Source organism: Scylla paramamosain, chromosome 21 (genome assembly GCF_035594125.1).
Source record: "Scylla paramamosain isolate STU-SP2022 chromosome 21, ASM3559412v1, whole genome shotgun sequence".
NCBI lineage: Eukaryota > Metazoa > Arthropoda > Malacostraca > Decapoda > Portunidae > Scylla > Scylla paramamosain.
In genome coordinates, this window is record NC_087171.1 from 17,862,429 (window position 1) to 17,882,103 (window position 19,675).

Consider the following 19,675-nt stretch of genomic DNA (forward strand, 5'->3'; position numbering starts at 1 on the left):
CGAAAACCACAGAGATGATTGATCGGGGTCCCCGTGGGTGTTTTTTTTTTCTTTTTTTTTTCATTGGTGGTGCTCAGTCCTGGTTAAACTGTTATCGTAAATGTGAAAAGCACCCTTAGAAACCCCAGTAACTAACACTACAGCTTGTCAGTTGAGGAGATCAAAAGCCGAAACGTTTGAGGATGCTGTCCATCGGAAACAGGAGTAAAATAAGAAATTATTGAAATACTTAGGATGAATTATAAAAATATATGCAAGGATCTATTTTCGCATCATGAAGTGAGAATATTTACGATTTGGTCTACAGAATACTGATAACAATATACCGAGAACTGATGATTTCCTCTTATTAAAAACAAAATATCTGAAATCTCTTCAATCGAGGAATATTCGTTGCATATATTATCTTTCGTAATAACGCTGCTTTTACCATTGTTGTTGTTGTTTTTTTCTTTTGTTCCTTATCATCTCAAAGTTGTCACCAATAAGATCAGAGGTTGGGTTCCAAAAACTTGTATCTTCTTTATTTATTATTTCAAGGAATTTTCTCATACCTCTCTCTCTCTCTCTCTCTCTCTCTCTCTCTCTCTCTCTCTCTCTCTCTCTCTCTCTCTCTCTGGCGGTAGGTATTGACGCAGGAATATTTCTCAAGAATGGCATCACTGCTGGCGAGTCTTCCCACCCCAGAGGCTGGTTATGTAGATATAGTGTGACAGCCAGACTGCTTCGTCTTGGGCAGGGGAAGGAGGGAAGGCGGAAGGCACCCAGCGAGAGAGGAAGAGGGAGATCCTGAGTCAACGTCCTTCCTTTTGCTTGGTGATCCTCCTAGATGTGTTTCTTGACTCCTTTGTGTCCTCTCGTCTTCCCATTCATCATTTTTTTCTTCACAGTACAATATGCTGTAGCTTTTTTCAGTATTTCTACTTAATGATTCGGTTTCATTTGGTGTGTTAGTTCATCTGTGTGTGTGTTGCCTTGATAGGAGTTCTGTTTTCCACGTCATTCTGGGGACTTGGGAAGAAATATATCTATGCTTTCCCTGCGGTGCCTCCTTCAGCAGCGTGTTGTCTCACTCCAAGGCCACGCAGATGTTATTTCTGGATTGCATTTGCCAACCAGACCAGCTGTTTGGCCTCCCTTACTTCCCCTCCACTCCCCTCTCCTCCCCTCTCCTCTCCTTCCCTCTCCTCTCCTCCACTTAGTAACATCCTTCCCTCTATTAGTTCCCCCTCGAAATACCCTCTTCCCTTTCATTGCTTGTTTGCCTTTACCTAATTCTCTCCTTGCTCCTCCTTGCTGCTGATTGTTTCTTCTCTCTCTCTCTCTCTCTCTCTCTCTCTCTCTCTCTCTCTCTCTCTCTCTCTGTGTACGTGGCTGTATAAAAGATGGATTCCTATAACATCTTACCATTCCTGTCTTTACGTTTACTTAATCTCTTTGTGGTGATCGATGCTACAATTCTTTATAGATATGGACAGAAAATAATTCCCCCTTCAAAATAAGAAAGGAATTGTAAACTGACAAAAATTCAGTTAGTGTCTTGAACGCTTTCGCTCCTAAAACTTTTTATAACTTTTTAGAAGGACACTCACCGGTGATATTCCCTTCATATTCCCTCGTTCCATGTCTTTTTTTTTTTGGGGGGGAAGGGAGAAAGGAACCTCGGAGACGGACCCCAGGCTGACCAATACGCGTGCGATCTTCAGCCTGACCCGCTTTGACCTGGTGCGCGATAGGGAAAATCAGGTGAATCAGCCCGGGATCTGTGACGCACTTGGAACGCTCGTGTATCTCCTCATCCACGTGCCCCACTCAGCCGTGACACGCTGCCTGGCCGCCTTCCATTCCTGCTGAAGCTGCAATGTTTTTCCTGCGCTGCTTTTGTTTTACACGAGTGCGTCAGAGATCCCATAAAGAAATATTGATGATAATAATAAGGTAAAATGAAATAATAATAATAATAATAATAATAATAATAATAATAATAATAATGATAATAATAATAATAGTTTTCAACCTGCATGTGTATTATGAATGGAATCTGAACCTTTCCACCTCAACTTATCAGGACTATTTTCAAAGGCAGCAGAGATAAGTAGTCGGGTTTTCATGGATGTTTTCTTTTTTTTTTCTTTCTTCTTTTTCCCCACTTGTTAAACAATCACTAGAACCATGAAAGCACCTTCGAAACCTGCTCTAACTTCAACCCCTTGTTAAGTAGAAGAGGCAAGACGAAGCAACAGTGTTTAGGAATACGGGCTTCGGATCTGTGGTGTTAAATTGCTGCCTCTTCGACTTAACAAGGGGTAAAAGTTACAGCAGATTTCTATGTAACTCTATGTAACTCTGTGTTTAGGAATGCGGGCTTCGGATCTATAGTGTTACATAGAGTTACAGAGAGTTACATAGAAAAACAAGCCACAACAGACCTTGCGGTTCTCACGAGGTCTCGTAAAAGAATGAAACTGCAAGAAAGAATAACTAGTGGATAAGGAGTTGGAATACAAATACAAGAGTGCAGGAGTGAATAAGTGTCAGGAAATCACTATGTATTAATGAGGCGGTGTCGTTAACATATACTGCACCTTTAAACAGACACGGAAAGCAGAACAATCACTGAATCACGTGTAGACCCATTGGTATGCAGCTTCCGATTGTCTTTATGTTCTCAAACAAAACCCAACCTACCTTTCCCACCCGTTCACACTGCGAGGAGAGAAAAATTCACCGCTCATACCTGCACCTGGCGAGCGGTGTTCTGAAGCAGGCAGGAGGCAGGGAAAGGGCGCGGCTCTCAGGATGGGCTTAGGTGTTCCCCTGAGAAGTGGGAGGTGCGAATATATTATGTTAGGAAGGAAGCAGCGAGCGGGGGCGGCCACTGTGCTGTGTGGGAGGACGGAGACAAAGAGAGAGGGAAAGAGAGAGAGAGAGTGTGTGTGTGTGTGTGTGTGTGTGTGTGTGGGAGGAGATAAAGTGTGTGTGTGTGGGTTGGAAAGGAGCCGAGTAAGGAGAAAGAATCGGTGATGGAAAGAAGTTTCAAAGTTTTACTGTTATTCTTACGGAAAGAAAAAATGTGCTTCTGATAATTTTAGGAAAACAATTCACCTTTAACCATTTGTTTATTTGCCTTACGGATCATTTCTCTATCGCTCTCTTTATGTCGCTAAGAACAGTTCAGTACCTCCATCAGATCCCATGTTAATCGTGACCTATCCTGATTACTATTAACTCAAAGGATCACTTTTCTTAAATCCTTTATATAAATTTAATACCTCCATCGCATCCCCTCTTCAGTATTATGTGGTAATGTTATCGTTGTTGTTGTTGCTGTTTATATATATATACATATATATATATATATATATATATATATATATATATATATATATATATATATATATATATATATATATATATATATATATATATATATATGTTAAAGGGGCACTGGCGAAAGGAGATAAAATTTATATATAGGTATAGAAGAAAAAGCTCACTGAGGTGCCAGTCTCCGAAAAAAAAAAAAAAAAAAGATTAACCAAAACTAGAGGAGTGTCTTGAGACCTCCTAGCACCTTCCAGAAAGTCATGATAAAAATAGTATAAATAAAACCCCCAAAATGTTTAAGAATATGGGCCGTAATCTGGTTAATTTATATCGCTTACTGATCTTGGTTGCACAATATATCGCCGCCCAATACGTACCTCACATCTCAGAACCGCTCAAAGTACTTCTAGAGTCCTGCGTTGTGTCATTCCCTTACACTCCCCCCGCCCTGTGCTAAGCTGCGACCTCGCCCCAGTTGACCCAGTTTAGTCTTCGCGTCCTTCCTTGCTAATTGTGTTGTTGCTTGTCTGAAGGAGCGACGGCCTCGTGGACTTTTTGTTTCCTTCTTCCGGCATGTATCTTTTTTTTTTTTTTCAGTTTATATAGAAAATTGCTTTAATGTTTCATAGTAGATATGTTTTCATAGTTAGTAGGTAAAGTTTCTTAAAGTTTTACAATAAGATAGTTTCATGGCATTTGTTTTTTTTGTTTTTGTTTTTGTTTTTTTTAAGAGGGACACTGGCCAAGGGCAACAAAAATGTATGTATGTATGTATGTATGTATGTATGTATGTATGTACGAGTATGTACCATAGTTAATGGGGAAAAGTTTAATTTCATAATGAGGTGAACGCGTTAATTCCTCAGTCAGCCTTTTTTTTTTTTTATATGTGTCAAGGGGACTGGTCAGAGCAAAAAGAAGAAAAAAAAAGAAAAAAAAAGACACACCAAAAAAATTAACTTAACACTTCAAAAGAAAAGAAAAAAAAAACAAGCCAATTCAGTTACGGAGGCTTGTCTATATAAAGTTCAAGTCGCAGGAAAGGAGGAGAAACAGAAACCAGAGGCAGAGAGTCCCAGAGTTCACCAGTTTGCGGGAGTGTTCCAAGGCGAGTATTTAGGTGTTCATTTTTCACTAGTTTTGTGTCCCAGTTTGTATATTAGTGAACCTTTTGCCCTCGTTGTGAGCTGCCTTGTTACTCCCGCCGCCTCGCCACCTCCTCCTCCATTAGCAGAGGAGGAGGAGGAGGAGGAGGAGGAGTACATATTAGCCAGATTACGGCCCCATATTCTTAAGCACTTCGGTGTTTCGTTTCAATTAATTTTGTCATGCTTTTGCAGAAGGTGCTGGGGAGTTTGAAGTATTGTTGATGTGTTTCTAGTGAGAGTTAAACATTGTATTCTGCGTCATTGGCGAGGACACCCGTAATAAGTCCGACTTATTATTCATCATTAAAAATCGTTCAGCGTATTACTTCGATTATCTATATCAGCCTTAAGTGAAAGTCGTTCGGGGTTGTTTTCAAGGGTGTGTATATGTATGATTTTAATTGTATTTCGGCGAGTACTCTCTGCATCATCACTGGCGAAAGCACCCGTGAAAACACAAACTCATCACTTGTGTGGCCTTTGGAAATAGTTCATATGACAGAGCAAAATTGTCTAAGAATACGATCATTTAGCAGATCCTGAAAGTCCTTTGCTTGGTTTGCGCGCGACAGAGGTCTCGGTGGGTGACGAGGAGGGCCCTCGAGGCAGGCAGGCAGGCTGGCTGGCTGGGTGTCCCCCACTGGCGACCCACTTCTGATAATCCCAGTCTTGAGAACGTCACTGCGCTGCCTTCTCTCTCACACACACTCTTTCGCTCACAACCGTTTTAGTCTCTCATTAGGATTGTTTTTCAGAGGTTACAGAGATGATTGTACGAGTTATCTTGGGTGTCTTTCCTACTGGCAGTGTAGAATCGTTGTTCAGATCGTCGCTACAACCATAATAACATCTTCTAAGGCCACAATAGCTTCCACAAGAGCCTGTTAGAATATTCGCAAGTCCCTTAAACCTTTAAAAATACGAGGTCAGACACGCATGCCCTGCTGTCTTCTTGTGACAGACGTACAGAGCATTACAGACACCAGCAGGAGAAGAAGGTGCCATAACACTGAAAGAGTTAACAGTAATTCTTGTGGATGTCGCGGAGCCCCCAACACACTGCCACCGCCTCCTCCTTCTCCTCCTCCTCCTCCTTTTCTTCCTCTTCCTCCCTCCATCCCTCGCCAGCCTGACCTACTTTCCAGCAACACAATAGACCTTTAAAATGCAACCCCAAAAAGACTATCACGCGTTTCTCTGTGAAATAAGAAAAGCGAGATGAAGGTACAGGTAACACGTAGGTAGTAATATTTTTCATTCCGTTCTTCTTCACTGGGGAGAACCGGAGTGAGTATTTATGGGGGAGGAGATTGTTATTCTGCACCTTCTTCAGTCACAGCCATTAGAAGCTTGTTTTCTTTCACTGCATCCATAAACTATCTGTTAAGGCTTCCTCTTTTTCTCCTGCCTGGTAGATACATCTCCACCACCCTCCTTGGTACAAAAACACGTATTTTCAACGTACATTTAACTTTCAGACTTGTATCCTATCCTAATTCACTACTTCTATACATTTTCTACCCAGTAATCTACATAATCAGCTCAGTGGGTTGAGAAAAGTAATTACACAGCGACTATCAACGACCATTACCTTCTCTAGATTGTCTTTACGCTCGTCCGCCTCGCCATTCTCCTAATAGTACAGAATCCGCTCACCCCCACTATCTTCTATGGAAACTAACGATGCTTCTGAACCCTTCGCTGCGCCGCAAGTCACTCACGGGCCGTCCTTCAGTGCGTGTACTACCGTGGTGCAAGACCCGCGTGTTCTGTGAGCCGACGCGACGTGATTTGTTGGAGAGGCCGCGAGGAGATGCATGTGTTTCTTACCGTCCGTACTTTCAAGGGGTTTCAGATAATTAAGTAGTGGTGCAGTGGTGTAGTTGGTGTTCCATCTTCTTCGTTTTGTCTTTTCTTCTTTTTCTCCTTCTCCTCCTCCTCTTCCCCCTCCTCCTCCTCCTCCTCCACCTCCTCCTCCTCCTCCTCCTCCTCCTCCTCCAAACAGCCTTACAAGGACATAAAAGTCTGTTGCTATTTGGCTTTCCTTTGTATTCCATTGTATTCCTCCTCCTCCTCCTCCTCCTCCTCCTCCTCCTCCTCCTCCCCCCCTCCTCCTCCTCTTCCACACAAAGAAACACAAGTACCATCACAGGCACACACGCACAAAATTTTTATTTCTTCACCTTTAAGCTAAAAAAAAAATAATAATAAATAAATAAAAAAAATAAAATCGACAAAAATATAATAAAAAATAGTCACCTAAAGATCAACGAGACTCAAGATTGAAGGGAAACGCTGAAGACTGGAGGAGAGCGAAGGTTACTGGACTTGGTACCAGAACTGCACCGCTCAGGGAAGACAGCCTCCAGCCTTCTTGGTACCGCCCTTGCAACGTCGACGTGAACACAACCCGGAAGCTTAACACTTTTCTAACGCTGTTTTGAGCGTCCTCCACCCATCATATCCCCATCGGTGGCTCTCCTCGCTCTGAGTCTGTATTTTAGTCTGTATTTCCACCGCGTTCCGCCCCACGACCAACCCGCCCCTGCCTCGCCTGCCGGAGCAAGTTACCGCCCCCTCCCCGTTCTCCGTCTGCCGCCTGCCGCCCCTCACTGCTTGATATACACACGCAAGGCTGCTCTCAGAATGCTAAGTAACTCTGGTATCTAAAGCATCTAACTTTTCCCTCCTTTTTTAAAGTTATTGATAGAAGGAAAGGAACGAGAAGCCGCGTCCTGGATGGGAAGAATGTTTACATGTCTTAATCGTATGTTGGCACTTGTTCTTGTGTCCATAGTGTTTGATATGCAGCCTTTCCTCTTACCTCTGTGTTCTTAAATGCTTCGGGTTTTCATCAATACTCTTCAAAGGGCACGGAGATGATTAGTCAGGTTCTTATGAGTGTTTGTTTGTTTGTTTGTTTGTTTGTTTTAGTAAAGTTGCAGAATCCTAGTTAAAGTATCACTCGAATCACGAAAGCACCACTAAACTAGAGTTACTTTGGAAGTAGTCGAGATGAGGCACTTTTGAGAATACGAGTTCCTTCCTTCTCTACCAGTGTATGCCAAGCGAGCAGGGAACCAGTTGCTGCTTCTACACGCAGTCCATAACTAATCTATCATGACAGGGAATCACACCTGCATTGTATCATGGGGAAACTCGTGTGGGCAGGCGAAGAGAACGAAGGGCGCCGAAGGACGTGTCTTTCTCAAGCTCCGCCAAAGCCTTCGTCAGGAAACTTTAGATGCGGAAGCAGAACACGCCTTCAAAACTGTTATCGAACTGGATATAGTACTGCCTCGACTTCCCTCACGTAGAGCACATTATATTTCTGAACCTAGTCACTGGTAATTTATGAACCTTCACTCAGAGGGTGACGTCTCCCCTTAGGCCTCGTAATGAAGCTAAAGAAAGCTCTCCTTTTGTGAGAGAAGAACGTAGAGCGATGACATTCCGCGCGTGTAGAGAGAGAGAGAGAGAGAGAGAGAGAGAGAGAGAGAGAGAGAGATATTATACCAAGACAGCGCTGAGTCAAACACATGATACGATTAAAATACACAATGTAGTAGAAACAAACAAATATTGAAGTAAGAACGCCCTAGACTCAGAGAAAAAAATGAATGACCAAGTATTACCTCCAATAGATCATGCATGTTAGCACGTCTGACGCACGAACACAGTCCCAAGGTGTCAGCAGGTGGTGGTGACGACGTACAGCGTGCGGGCGGGCGGGCGGGTAGCGAAGTCGTGAGCGCTGCAATAATTTAGGAATAAGTGTCCCCCTAAAGCGGGTCATTTCGCACGCGGTTCGCACTAACAAAGTGGTGCTCCTGGCCACTTTGTTCTGTTTGTGGGCTCCGGGACTTAACGAGGCGGGGTCTGGTGACATCGCTCTGCATACGGAGTAACGCACTTCTGCCCTTTGTCGCCTCCGCCAGGCAGGGACGCGGAGGGGAGGTTGGGCCTGTATTTTAAAACATTTTATATTCTAAAAGGCCAGTGGTGATTTTTCTTATTCCCATGTGTGTCTTTCCCTTGATCATTCATAATCGTTGTTAAATTACCATTAGCATCACGAAAACACCCTTGGAAACCTCACTAACTTCCACTAGAGTTTGTTGAAAGTAAAGACGACGAAACGTGTAAAAATATGGTACCTGATGACTCTTGGCAATGTTTCCGGTAATGGCGCAGTTTCTCAATGCATTTATCGTTTTCTTCAGATCATGAGCGAGGTGGAATTCCGCTCAGTGCCGGCCGTGATGAGAACATGACGATCACTTGAGGTAAATGCTGAAACAATGCCTTCCTGTTTGCTGCTGGGGCTTTCTGATCAGGCTTACGTATGCCTCCTGGTGCTTCCTTCCTGCTCTAGAATTTCAGGCGGAGTGCAATGATCGATTGTAATGTATTGGAGGACTGAGAGAGAGAGAGAGAGAGAGAGAGAGAGAGAGAGAGAGAGAGAGAGAGAGAGAGAGAGAGAGATTTCTTCAAGGTATGCTCTGGGCTCACAAACTTGCTATTACGAAACATCAACCTTTCTTACAAAAACCATTCGTGTTGTTATACTTAAAGCATCATGAGCAGTTTTCATAAAAGCAAACATTTCTTCCTCAAGTGACTGCCAGCCTGGAACTCTGACCACTGCACAAACCTGAAGCAACTTTGGGCTGTATTTTTAAACGCTTACGAATATTACGAATATTCTCAAAGGCCGCAGGAATGATTAGTCGGGTTCTCACAAGAGCATTTTTTTTTCCTACTAATGAGGCAGAATCTTTATTAAACTATCACTGGAATCATGAAAACATCTTTGAAAACTCCTATAACTTCCACTGGAGCCTGTTAAACGTAGTCAAGATAAGACACTGAAACGTGTGAAAATGCGGCCTCTTTTGTTTCTTCCCAACTGACGGTATATACCTGGGGTTCGATTTATCTGATTTCTTCCTGGAAAAATTAAGGATTCCAGGAAGTTTTTTCGAAAAATCAGAGTAAGAGAACAAGAAAACGTTGCGTATTCGAGTAAAATCTGCAAAAAGATGACCAATAGTTGTCATCATAGAACAGAGCGGCATCCTGTGTTCTCGCCAGCTTTCCAGGAACCGCGCCCGACGACCTGTGTGTGCGGAAGCGAAAAAATGTTTGCTATAGTTTCTCTCGGAATTTCCTCGTGGTCCTTGCTTTTGTCAGCATAACAGTAGTGTGTGTGTGTGTGTGTGTGTGTGTGTACTCTCTCTCTCTCTCTCTCTCATGGCCAGCCAAATTCACATCAATGAAAAATTATACTAATACATAATTTTCAAATCTAGCTCGTCTCTTTCAATCACTTACAAGATGCTAGAAATAAGAGGACATGCATTACAGAGCTAGGATGTCAAGGAACACGACAGAAAAAAGGCATAGTAATTGTGATTTTACAAGAAGAAAGAGGGAAAATTAATAAGAGGAAAGTAACACGGCTTCTTCCTTGTTCCGAATGTTGTATCAAATGTTCAAGTGTGGCCTGAAACTGGTATAGAAAATGAGCAAATATCACGATGACTATCAGGAATATTCTTGTTTATTTGCTCTTTACCTTGTTCTATTTTTTTAGGACTTTTGCAAGAAGTTTATCACATGCATCATAAGAGAGCTACAGCATTGCGGCGGTGAGTGATGGAATCAATTCAGATAGTTAAAGGAGAAGTTAATTGATGAAGGAAAAAGCTCTGATACTTCAACAGTTACTGCCTCCATCAGCAGTTAATGAGATTCTTTAGAATGCTTCCATGATACTGCTGGTAGTTTGGTTAACGAGGATCATTAACGAAGAAAAATGCCCATGAAAACTTGATTAACGCATTTATGTCTTAAAATTTATTTGTATTGAAGAATGAATCGTGTAAGAATCCACTTTCGAAACAAAATTACCATACAGTGGGAAAAAAAATAATAACAATAATAATAAAATATAAAAACAAATTAAATTAGTAAAAAAAATACGTAAATAGATAAATAAATAATATTAAGTAAGATAGATAAAATAAAATTAATAAATAGATGAAAATGATAATAAGAAAGACAAATGAATAAACAAATAAAAACTAAGTGAATTGCAAAACGATGGTCGTTAAGCACATTTATATTCTAACAACTGTCTATACTAGTTTCGAAACGTAATGTGTCTCATTTATATAAGACTAATGAAAAAAAATTAGGTTTTCAGGGGCGTTTCTCTTATTCTGGTGATGGTTTAACAAGAATTATGCGCTGTTAATACGAACAAACAACCATCTAATCATAGCATCGTAAAATATTGCCCATAACCCTCCATAATATTTCGTTTCCGTGTTCAAATAACTCCTACTTCATATCCAAAAGACACGTATCCACCTCATTACCTCCACCTCTACTGTACCATTTGAATTGCGTAATATGGCATTAGTAGTAGCGGTGGTGGTGATGGTGGCGTTAATCATTTTAGCGGATCAAGTCTCACAGGATCGTTCTGAACTACTGAAGCTCCGAGGCGAGTGTCAGTCGAGATAACTTTGAGCCTTGTGTGCGTGGCGTAGCAACACTCTTCTTTGGTGCCTGGTCAGGTGAGGTGTCCTGGTGTTGTATTATTGCTTTGTTTTCCTGTCGGGTGAGTTTATTCAGGTGCTGTATGATTAGTAGGATATCCGGGGAATGTGTTTGTGAAGTTTTATTGTGTGTGCATTGTCTGTCTTTGATCCGTCTGTCACTGTCCGTTGATGACATTCAGACCACTGAGCACTGTAAAAAGTAGATTGCTTAGACTCGTTTTGGAGTTTTAATGCAATCCTCGGGACTGTAGTAGGTAACTGATTTTTGTGTTACGTGCATAATAGGAAAAGACTTCAGGGAGGAGAACGGAAGCTTGGATAGCTATTCAGGGGACAGGGAGGTATGGATAAACGGACAGACCAGTAGACTAGATTGTTCCCCGAGACCACAGTTAAGATTTTACAGGACATGTAAGTTAATAAAATGCTTTCAGGTGTTACTTTATATTGGAAGATAATTTTTATATTGGAAGATAAAGTGGTGAGGAGTGGTGGTGATGACCATCGTCTGCTGCTGATAAATATTCTGGTTTAGGATGTTATGGGTATTTGGTCTACAATTAGAGGCAATGGTTTACATGTATACCCACAACTTCAAGATCAAAAGCCATATAGTAGTTTCTTAAAGGATGGACTTTGAAATTACTTTCAGTATATGAAAAGCATGGAGGTATAATGGGTGGACTAGTAATTTTTTTTTTTTTTTTAGATTAGCCACTCAAGTTCATGGAGGGGGGTCTATACATTCCCCACCCATGCCCGGCGAGTATAGGATAGGATACTGCTCATTTGCCTAATGGAAATTGAAAAAGCAACATGATTGAAAAACAATCCTTTTATTAACATCGTCACCATTCTGGTGTGTGTGGGTCTGTGCGTTATGCTGTTAGGCAGACTCGTTGTACAGAACGAGGTGGGGCATTAAATTTATTACTTTTAACCAACATTGTTTTGGAGTACCCTACTTTATTTTTATTTTAATTGCATCTCGCTGTGCCTAATACATTTTTTTTTCTTTTGCTGCAGGTTCATTAGGAAGGTGTTGCACCTTGCTGTGTAGAGGACCTGGTGACTGATGGCTGGGTCTCTTCCTGCAGGGTTACCTGAGTAGTTCCACATTTGTGTTTTTAGTGAAAGCTGTGTGTTAGACTTGTTCATTGACAGTGTTGTCAATTAATGAGCAGCAATGTTTAAGTCCTAGACTCGTGAAGTATATATATTTACTTTTAATTTTTTTTTTATTTATTTATTTTTTTTAATATCACAGTTTCTCCGGAGACTCTTTGAAGTATATTATAAAGATGGGAATTGGGAGAGCAATGGAGATATGCAAGTAACCACCATTTATGTGCATCAATTCCCAATTAGTGTAGCTTATGTAATACAAGGAAACAACCTTTGGTTAAGGAAACCAAAACCTAGGTCAAAATTACTATCACCTTTTATTTAGTGTGCATTCATTGGTAACTCCCATTACTAATGGGTGGAGATCTTGGGGTCTACCTGCTCCACTTACCCGACTAGTTTCACTACCTTGGCTGGTGTGTGGCAGTCCCAGGCCCATCACCTCTTGATTTTCTGTAATGAAAAAATTGGTAAATTTACAAAATATGAATATCCATTTTGACATTGACTTTCAATCAAATATCCATTCAATCATGATGTCAGACAGTTGTGGAAGTCACTATCTAGAGGACTAGAACTTGTTGTGATGTATATATTCATTTGCTTTGATAGGAAAGGATGGAAAGATTCAAGTGGTGTGACATTGGTAGGAAAGGATGGAAAGGTCATAATCAGATGAAACAATCCAAGGAATACTGGAATATACAGGTAATGGACACCACTGGAGACTCCTCTACAATGGCTACTAGAGGCAAGCTGTCATGTCACGGGGGAGAAAGCTACATTGGAGGGGGGGGAGGAGTGTGGTCTATGCATCCACAACCAATTCAATCCATACAAAATTCTCTCGGTTCCACACAACCAATTCAATCCATACAAAGTTCTCTCAGTTCCACACAACCAATTCAATCTATGCACAGTTCTCTCGGTTCCACATAATTCAATGCATGCACAGTTCTCTCAAAATTCCATTTCAACACTCACTGGCACTCATACCACATCATTACAATGCATATTGACTTGATGGTAGTAATATTAACCCTTTGTTCAATCTTCTAAATCAGTCATCATCTTCCTCCATTTCTTCTTCACTGGTGACATCTGGTTCTCCTGCCTGCTCTTCACATTTGCTGCACTTGCAGGTAAACAGGTAATTTTCTCTGAAACACAAAAAAAAAAAAAATTGTACTGGGAAGGAGAAAGGACTATAGAAAGGAAGGTAATTAAGGGAAGGAGAAAGGACTATAGAAAGGAAGGTAATTAAGGGAAGAGAATAAGAATAGGAGCTCTAAAAAGCCTCAGATTTGTTGGGAGATCACAATTAAGGGTAGGAGAAAGGACTATAGAAAAGAAGGTAATTAAGGGAAGAGAATAAGAATAGGAACTCTATCAAGCCTCAAATTTGTTGGGAGATCGCAAGACTAGAAATTAATGGAAAATACTAAACAACAGAAGACTAGAAATTAATGGAAAATACTAAACAACAGAAATACAGTGACAGGACATGATGCTAACCAAAATCCACTTCAAAATCCACTTGGGTTTTGGTAACCATCTTGGCATGATTGGTATGTTGTACTTTGTTACTTTCAGCTTTCACATAATTTTTTCAAAGCCTTCACAGAAATTTCTCAAATGTATTCATGAAGCTCCAAGGCCAGACATCAGAGAAATGAAAGCAAAAAGTAACTACTATCAATCAAGTCTGTACCTGAGAATAGCAACACGAGAATGTCTGCTGCGGCCAAGATTACATTCATCCAGGTAGCTAACGCATATCTCCTCCCCAGCAGAAATGTCCCTCACGGCAGTCATCACCAGCTGGAAGTTGTTGTAGGGGAAGGTTGGCATGGCATTAGGATTACAGCTGTGGTTGCATGAACTCTGCAGTGGATAGAGTCCTGATCCTTCATTGTTGAGGAACCCTCCAGCTTCTGTAAATAGAGTTCAGCTTCAGTTAAAGATTACAGCAAGTTTTTCAGTGCTGGACTAGTTTTCTCAGAATCATAACTTTTTAGACAATTTTTAAGTCTCCTTCATGGTTCAGCATCCTGTAAAGGGCAAAACTGACCTTTACTCGCTGTTTCTGTACATTCATGCAAACATTTCTTCCAGTGCTCTTAATGTTAACAAAGGACAACTACACTAATAAAAGTTAATTTTTAATATCACTAGAATTCAAACCACTGAACATACAAAAATGCAAAAATACTGTGTAGGGGCAGGGCAACCCCTTCCACACCACACTAGTCACTTAGGATGATGTCAGCCTGGAAGTGCAAATTTAGCATGACAATGATTACTGTGAGAAATTAGTTACCTACCTTTCTCTAGCTGGTCATATACATTATCGATTAATTGATTTAGTTTTTTCCTTTCCTCCTCTGACAGGTCCAGGTTATCACAGTTGCGGACCCACCGACTCAGTGGACTAGTGCCAATGCCCTGCCCATTGGTGCCAACAAGAGCCACCAAGGACCGGAAGCCCTCAGATGTTAACCACTGAAGGAAAAGAAGCATAATGGTTAGAGTGGTGTAAAATGCTAGTCTTGGGATCTAATCTTTGCCTATTAAATTGATGCATGTAGAGTTAATAGATCAAATAACACATCCACTACTTTCACAGTAATTTCATAAAATATGTAACTTGCATTCTGTGGATAACCTATATACATGTCTCCATTTGTGGGACTCTAATTCTCTTCAAGTATACATATATCAAACAAAAGAACACATGCATTTGTCTCCCTCTTGCATACTCAAAACTGGAGAAAACTTTAAAGCTTTTCAAGTGCAGCCTCTTTGGGGTTCGAAAACTGGAGAAAACTTTAAAGCTTTTCAAGTGCAGCCTCTTTGGGGTTCGAAGTCCAGAAAATGTTGTGGGTGACTCCAAGTTTGAAATTCCGAGAGAAAAAGAAGGTGAGTGGGGAGAAAATGTGGTGGTGGTGGCATGGCTGTCAGTAAGTATACAGTGGCAGAAACTCTACTTACATGCTGGACCTCAGGAGCCCAGACACTTTTCTCCATCAGAGTTCTCAGAGTCTCCAGCTGGTCTTGAAACTCTTCACCAAGAAGTTTATGGGCTATTTCCTCTTCCTCATTCACAGTGCGATGACAAAACTGCATAAATAAGGCCATGGCTCCTTCCTTGTCTGTAGCTTGTCGAACAGTTGCAATGATCCGTGCAAGGAGCATGACACAAGCTGTTTCTGGAGGGTAATGCATCTGTCTGGGTACAAGAGATTCACACATTATAAGTACATAAATCAAATACAATAAATACCACACACTATTAAAGATTCTCATAGTGAAATCTCTGAAATGTGTGAATGAACATAATTGGAGATTTTAATGGGACTATAACCTGTCTATTTCTGTGTATCCTTAGATATGCTATAGTATCTTTTTAAGACAAATCCAACAGATAAATACAGTAAAGACTTGTACAATGCAGCAACTACTGGATACAATGAACTCTTTTAAGCCAATTGAACAAGTCTGGCATTTAACTCTGATGAGTATTTCTCCCCCCTCCTTATGATGCAGAATAATTATTGAACCACAAAACTTTAATACCTTCCATTAGGGCCAAATACAAGTAGCTGAGATTATGCACCAAAAATTTAAGAATACAATCCTGAGATGAGGTGAGTACACTATATTCTAATCAGGCAGATAATGAATTGTAATGGCATACTTCCAAGCTTCCTGCAGCATTACTAGAGGGTGGGAGGGATCTGGCATATAGGAGCGTAAGCACAGTGTCTCGTGGTACTGGTTCCAAGCACTGGTTCTACATTCTCTGCTACAGTACGATGCCTGTAAAGAGGTAACACTCCATCACTAAAGGAAGAACACCTGTCTACACACACACACACACACACACACACACACACACACATACAAATCATACATATGATGAAAACTAAAATACATGGAAATACCAATACTTGTGGAAAGAAAAAAAGGAAGGAAACTCAATTGTAGTTGTGATAAAAAGACTAAAAAGATATTGAAATACCAACACTTGAGGACAGAAGAGAGAGAAGACCTAATTCCAATATATATATATATATATATATATATATATATATATATATATATATATATATATATATATATATATATATATATATATATATATATATAAAGATAATGGAATGGAAAACACTGAAAAAATGAGAAATTCACAGGTCAGATTTGCAAGGCCACAAGTTAAGGAAGGATAAATACTTAAATAGCATAATAAAGTACAGCTTCTTCAAGAGACATAGAGATCCCTCTAAACTATACCAGAGGAAGAGATGATAAGGATGAGAGACATACATTGAAAAAAGGAAAACTGGACCAATATAGATAAGGAGTGTTTCAAGAAACCAGAAAACAGAATAAATATACTACTTAAACTGCTGGTCAATCTACTCAACAACTTACATCACAGGTTGGGCATTCAATGAAGGTGTCTTTCTTAGTGTCACAGCACTCTGGGAAAGGTAGAGAAAGCTGAGGGTTCTGTGCTAGCCGGCTGGCATTCTCCTCAGCAGCTTCCAAGGGCCTGAAAAAAATTAATTAATTAATTAATTAAAATTAAAATCAAAATTAAATAATTAAAATAAATCAGGAACCCATTTACACAAAAAGTTAGAATTCTGATGAAAAAATAAATCATCTGAAAAAAAAAAGGGATAATATAATCTGGTATTTAAGACATCCTACCACAAAATTACCTCAGACCTGGTGATCACTAACACCCTTACTAATTATGTGTCAAAGTGCATGCTACTGTGTGTCATATCACTGGAGTAATGATATCTGACTCATGGAGGCAGTAATGAGCAAACCACTCACTTCATGCAGAAGTCACAAGCCAGATACCCATAGGCAGCATTCCATAAAAACTGGCATGACACAAGTGGACGTTCCTCAAATATGACATCTCCGGTCCTGAAGTCTTTAGTTGCAAATAAACCTTTTCCCTGAAAAACAACACACATCTTAGTGATGTACTGAAATGTTCAACTGAATCAATAAAATTAATATTCTTTATTCACAAATGTCATACAGAAGGGAAATAAAAAAAAAATGAAAAGAAAAATAGCACAGCCTGGATACCAACATTTTCTCCACCCTCACATTCCATGAAATAAAAGACAAAAGCTAAAGAAACCTCCCTATTAGCTCATCCTTCATCAAATAATGCTTGTATGACATCAACTGTAACATATAACTGGCTGATGAATATGTGGCAGGAAAATACACAGAAAACAGTTACAATGTTTCCTAGAGAGAAGCACTTATCAAATGCAAGACTGCTAAGCTAAATGTGAGGGCTGTTGTCTCATATGGATAAGTGGTGGATCAGGCAGCCCCATTCAGCATGTACACTTCTGGGAGGTGAAACACTTTCTGTGACAAATTTATGGATAGGGATGACAGGTGGATATGGATAAGTATGTCTTATACTGGGACTGCCACATGTAGGCCAACTGGCTTCTTGCAGCTTCCCTTGTATCCTTCAAGTAATACTTACAATAGGATGCCCAATAACTCGCACCTCCACCCCTGAGTCCTCTCGCTCCCCAGCTGTCCCTTCCTTAGTGGCCATCATAACTTGACTGTCAGCACTCCTGAAGAGATAATCATAAGAGATAATGGTTAATATGTAGAATATATGCTCCCAACCAATGTCTAATTTTTTTTTTTTTTTTTTTTTTTTTTTTGCTTATGAAGAAGATACATACCATACTTAAAATTCATGTTATGAAGGATCCAGGTGGGGCACAGCCTCCTGGCCAGCCTGTGGGGGGTTACAATAGGTTTGCTATCCTAAAATTTTGTTAGATTTTTCAGGAATCTAGGAAAATTTCTCAAAATTTTTCAGAAACCTAAGGAAATTTGCCTAGCTTTTGGGTAAAAAAAAAAAATATTTAGTTTTTTTTTTTTTTTTTCAGTAATTTTGTGTCCCACCCAAAAAAAAACTCCACTTTCCCAACATGTGCCCCCAGTTTGGTGAGGCTAAGGAAAGACTTAGCTAATGTGAAAAGAATGGGTGCAGTTGCTCTGTATTTTTACCAAGATGATGAAAACTTGGGAAAAATCAACCTCTTAAAATAAAACAAAGTAGATACATTTTATTTTATTTATTTATTTTTTCTTTTTTTAAGTCTGAATCATCCTCTGGATAGAAATGTGCTTAACCCTTCCACTGGTGGTCATTTGTTTTCCAATAATCACTTACAACCATAGGAAATACCAAATATGAACAGTGAAAGTCAGCACAAAGAATGAAGTGAATAAGCTGATACACAATGTTCCTTTACTGATTCATTTACCAGGCTCATCATGGAAAGAAATCAAAGTAAGAAATTCCAGCTTACCTTTAAACACCTGAAAGATCTCGTGTTCTCTCCTTCCTTTCCAACACCAAATGAAAGTAAACCCAAGGAATGGACGGGACAAAATGGCACACAACCTACTTCACAGACCCTGGAGCCACGCCCATCTCTCACTGCCATGCAAAAACTCATGCAATGGGAAATACAGCCATGCGCGAATCCTTTTTGTGATAATATCAATAAACAAGGTAACCAGGACTCATATTTAACTCATTTCCTAAGGCAACAAGCAACTGATGATCTGCCGTAGGCTTGCATGGGCTGGTGAGGGCAGCATTTTATCGCTAACTGGTGAAAATCAAACTGGTAAGTGAAGACTAGTCACTGACGCTACTGAGTCTACTAGCTACTCCTCTATTATAGTTAAATTAAGCCATCACTTACTCTCTAACAACTTAATCATTACGAGGAGCTAGAAATAAGATGACAGTGAATCAACCCCCACGTCCTAAGAGGAATACAAACAGAAATATACTCACAAATGGGTTTTTTAAGCACGTGCGCTCCCTTCTCTCCCCGCCAGGACTCGCTGCTCCTCTATTTAGCAAAAAACATTCTAGCGCATTCAGACCAGGACAGCCCTCCCCGCCCAGCCTGAAAGATTTCAAGGCCTCCCTCTTTAATTTCAATTGTTGTTATAGAGCTAGGTGTGTTTATTAGGGTGTTTATCTGGATGAAAAGGGAAGGATTTAGTCTTCAAAAGTCAGACACGCAAGACTTTTCTTTCCTGTTATAGATGAATACGAGCTCAACAATATTTTTTTCCCACTGCTAATTTCATCCTGAGACTAAGGACACATAACAGCAGTCAAGTATATTAAAACACAATGAAATATTTTATGCTACCAGATGAGCTAGATTGTTTTCCTGTTAACAAAATGTATAGGAAGACAATGCAATTACCTTCAAATACGAGCTTACTTTTTTTTATCATTTTTCTATGAGGTTAAGCACAGTACACTGACGACGCAATTATGACATCTTTAAATACTAACAGTTGAACTATACTCTTCCACTTTTCAATCTAGGAGTTGGCGTCTGTTTAATGGGTCAATTATATAACTTCATTTAGGTGCCGATGATACATCTAGCAATAGAAGGTTCCTCCTAC

The 19,675-nt window shown here is 40.2% G+C and overlaps 1 protein-coding gene and 2 long non-coding RNA genes across 9 annotated transcripts; 2 read left to right on the forward strand and 1 right to left on the reverse strand.

Moving 5' to 3' along the window:
- The first annotated feature begins 10,911 nt into the window (after positions 1 to 10,911).
- LOC135111142 (uncharacterized) lies at positions 10,912 to 12,671 on the forward strand. Of its 3 annotated transcripts, none has more exons than XR_010273568.1 (2): positions 10,912 to 11,059; positions 12,071 to 12,671. It is a non-coding gene; the product is annotated as an uncharacterized LOC135111142 (long non-coding RNA). The 3 variants fall into 3 exon arrangements; XR_010273570.1 differs by having other exon boundaries at positions 11,049 to 11,103; XR_010273569.1 differs by lacking the exon at positions 10,912 to 11,059 and adding an exon at positions 11,114 to 11,903.
- LOC135111140 (histone-lysine N-trimethyltransferase SMYD5-like) lies at positions 12,464 to 19,299 on the reverse strand. 4 transcript variants are annotated; one of them, XM_064024144.1, is made up of 11 exons: positions 19,044 to 19,298; positions 17,911 to 17,966; positions 17,700 to 17,796; positions 17,018 to 17,145; positions 16,604 to 16,724; positions 15,867 to 15,988; positions 15,161 to 15,398; positions 14,494 to 14,671; positions 13,881 to 14,103; positions 13,210 to 13,329; positions 12,464 to 12,622 (listed from the first exon to the last, which is right to left on the reverse strand). In XM_064024144.1, exons 3-10 carry the CDS (start codon positions 17,775 to 17,777, stop codon positions 13,230 to 13,232), a joined length of 1,188 nt encoding a protein of 395 aa, XP_063880214.1. In that variant the 5' UTR covers positions 17,778 to 17,796; positions 17,911 to 17,966; positions 19,044 to 19,298; the 3' UTR covers positions 12,464 to 12,622; positions 13,210 to 13,229. The 4 variants fall into 4 exon arrangements, 3 of the variants coding, with proteins under 3 accessions (XP_063880214.1, XP_063880216.1, XP_063880215.1); XR_010273567.1 differs by lacking the exon at positions 17,911 to 17,966 and having other exon boundaries at positions 13,154 to 13,329; XM_064024146.1 differs by lacking the exon at positions 17,911 to 17,966 and having other exon boundaries at positions 19,044 to 19,299.
- On the forward strand, positions 13,340 to 14,900 carry LOC135111143 (uncharacterized). Of its 2 annotated transcripts, none has more exons than XR_010273571.1 (2): positions 13,340 to 13,933; positions 14,561 to 14,900. It is a non-coding gene; the product is annotated as an uncharacterized LOC135111143 (long non-coding RNA). The 2 variants fall into 2 exon arrangements; XR_010273572.1 differs by lacking the exon at positions 13,340 to 13,933 and adding an exon at positions 13,967 to 14,105.
- Positions 19,300 to 19,675: the final 376 nt, after the last annotated feature.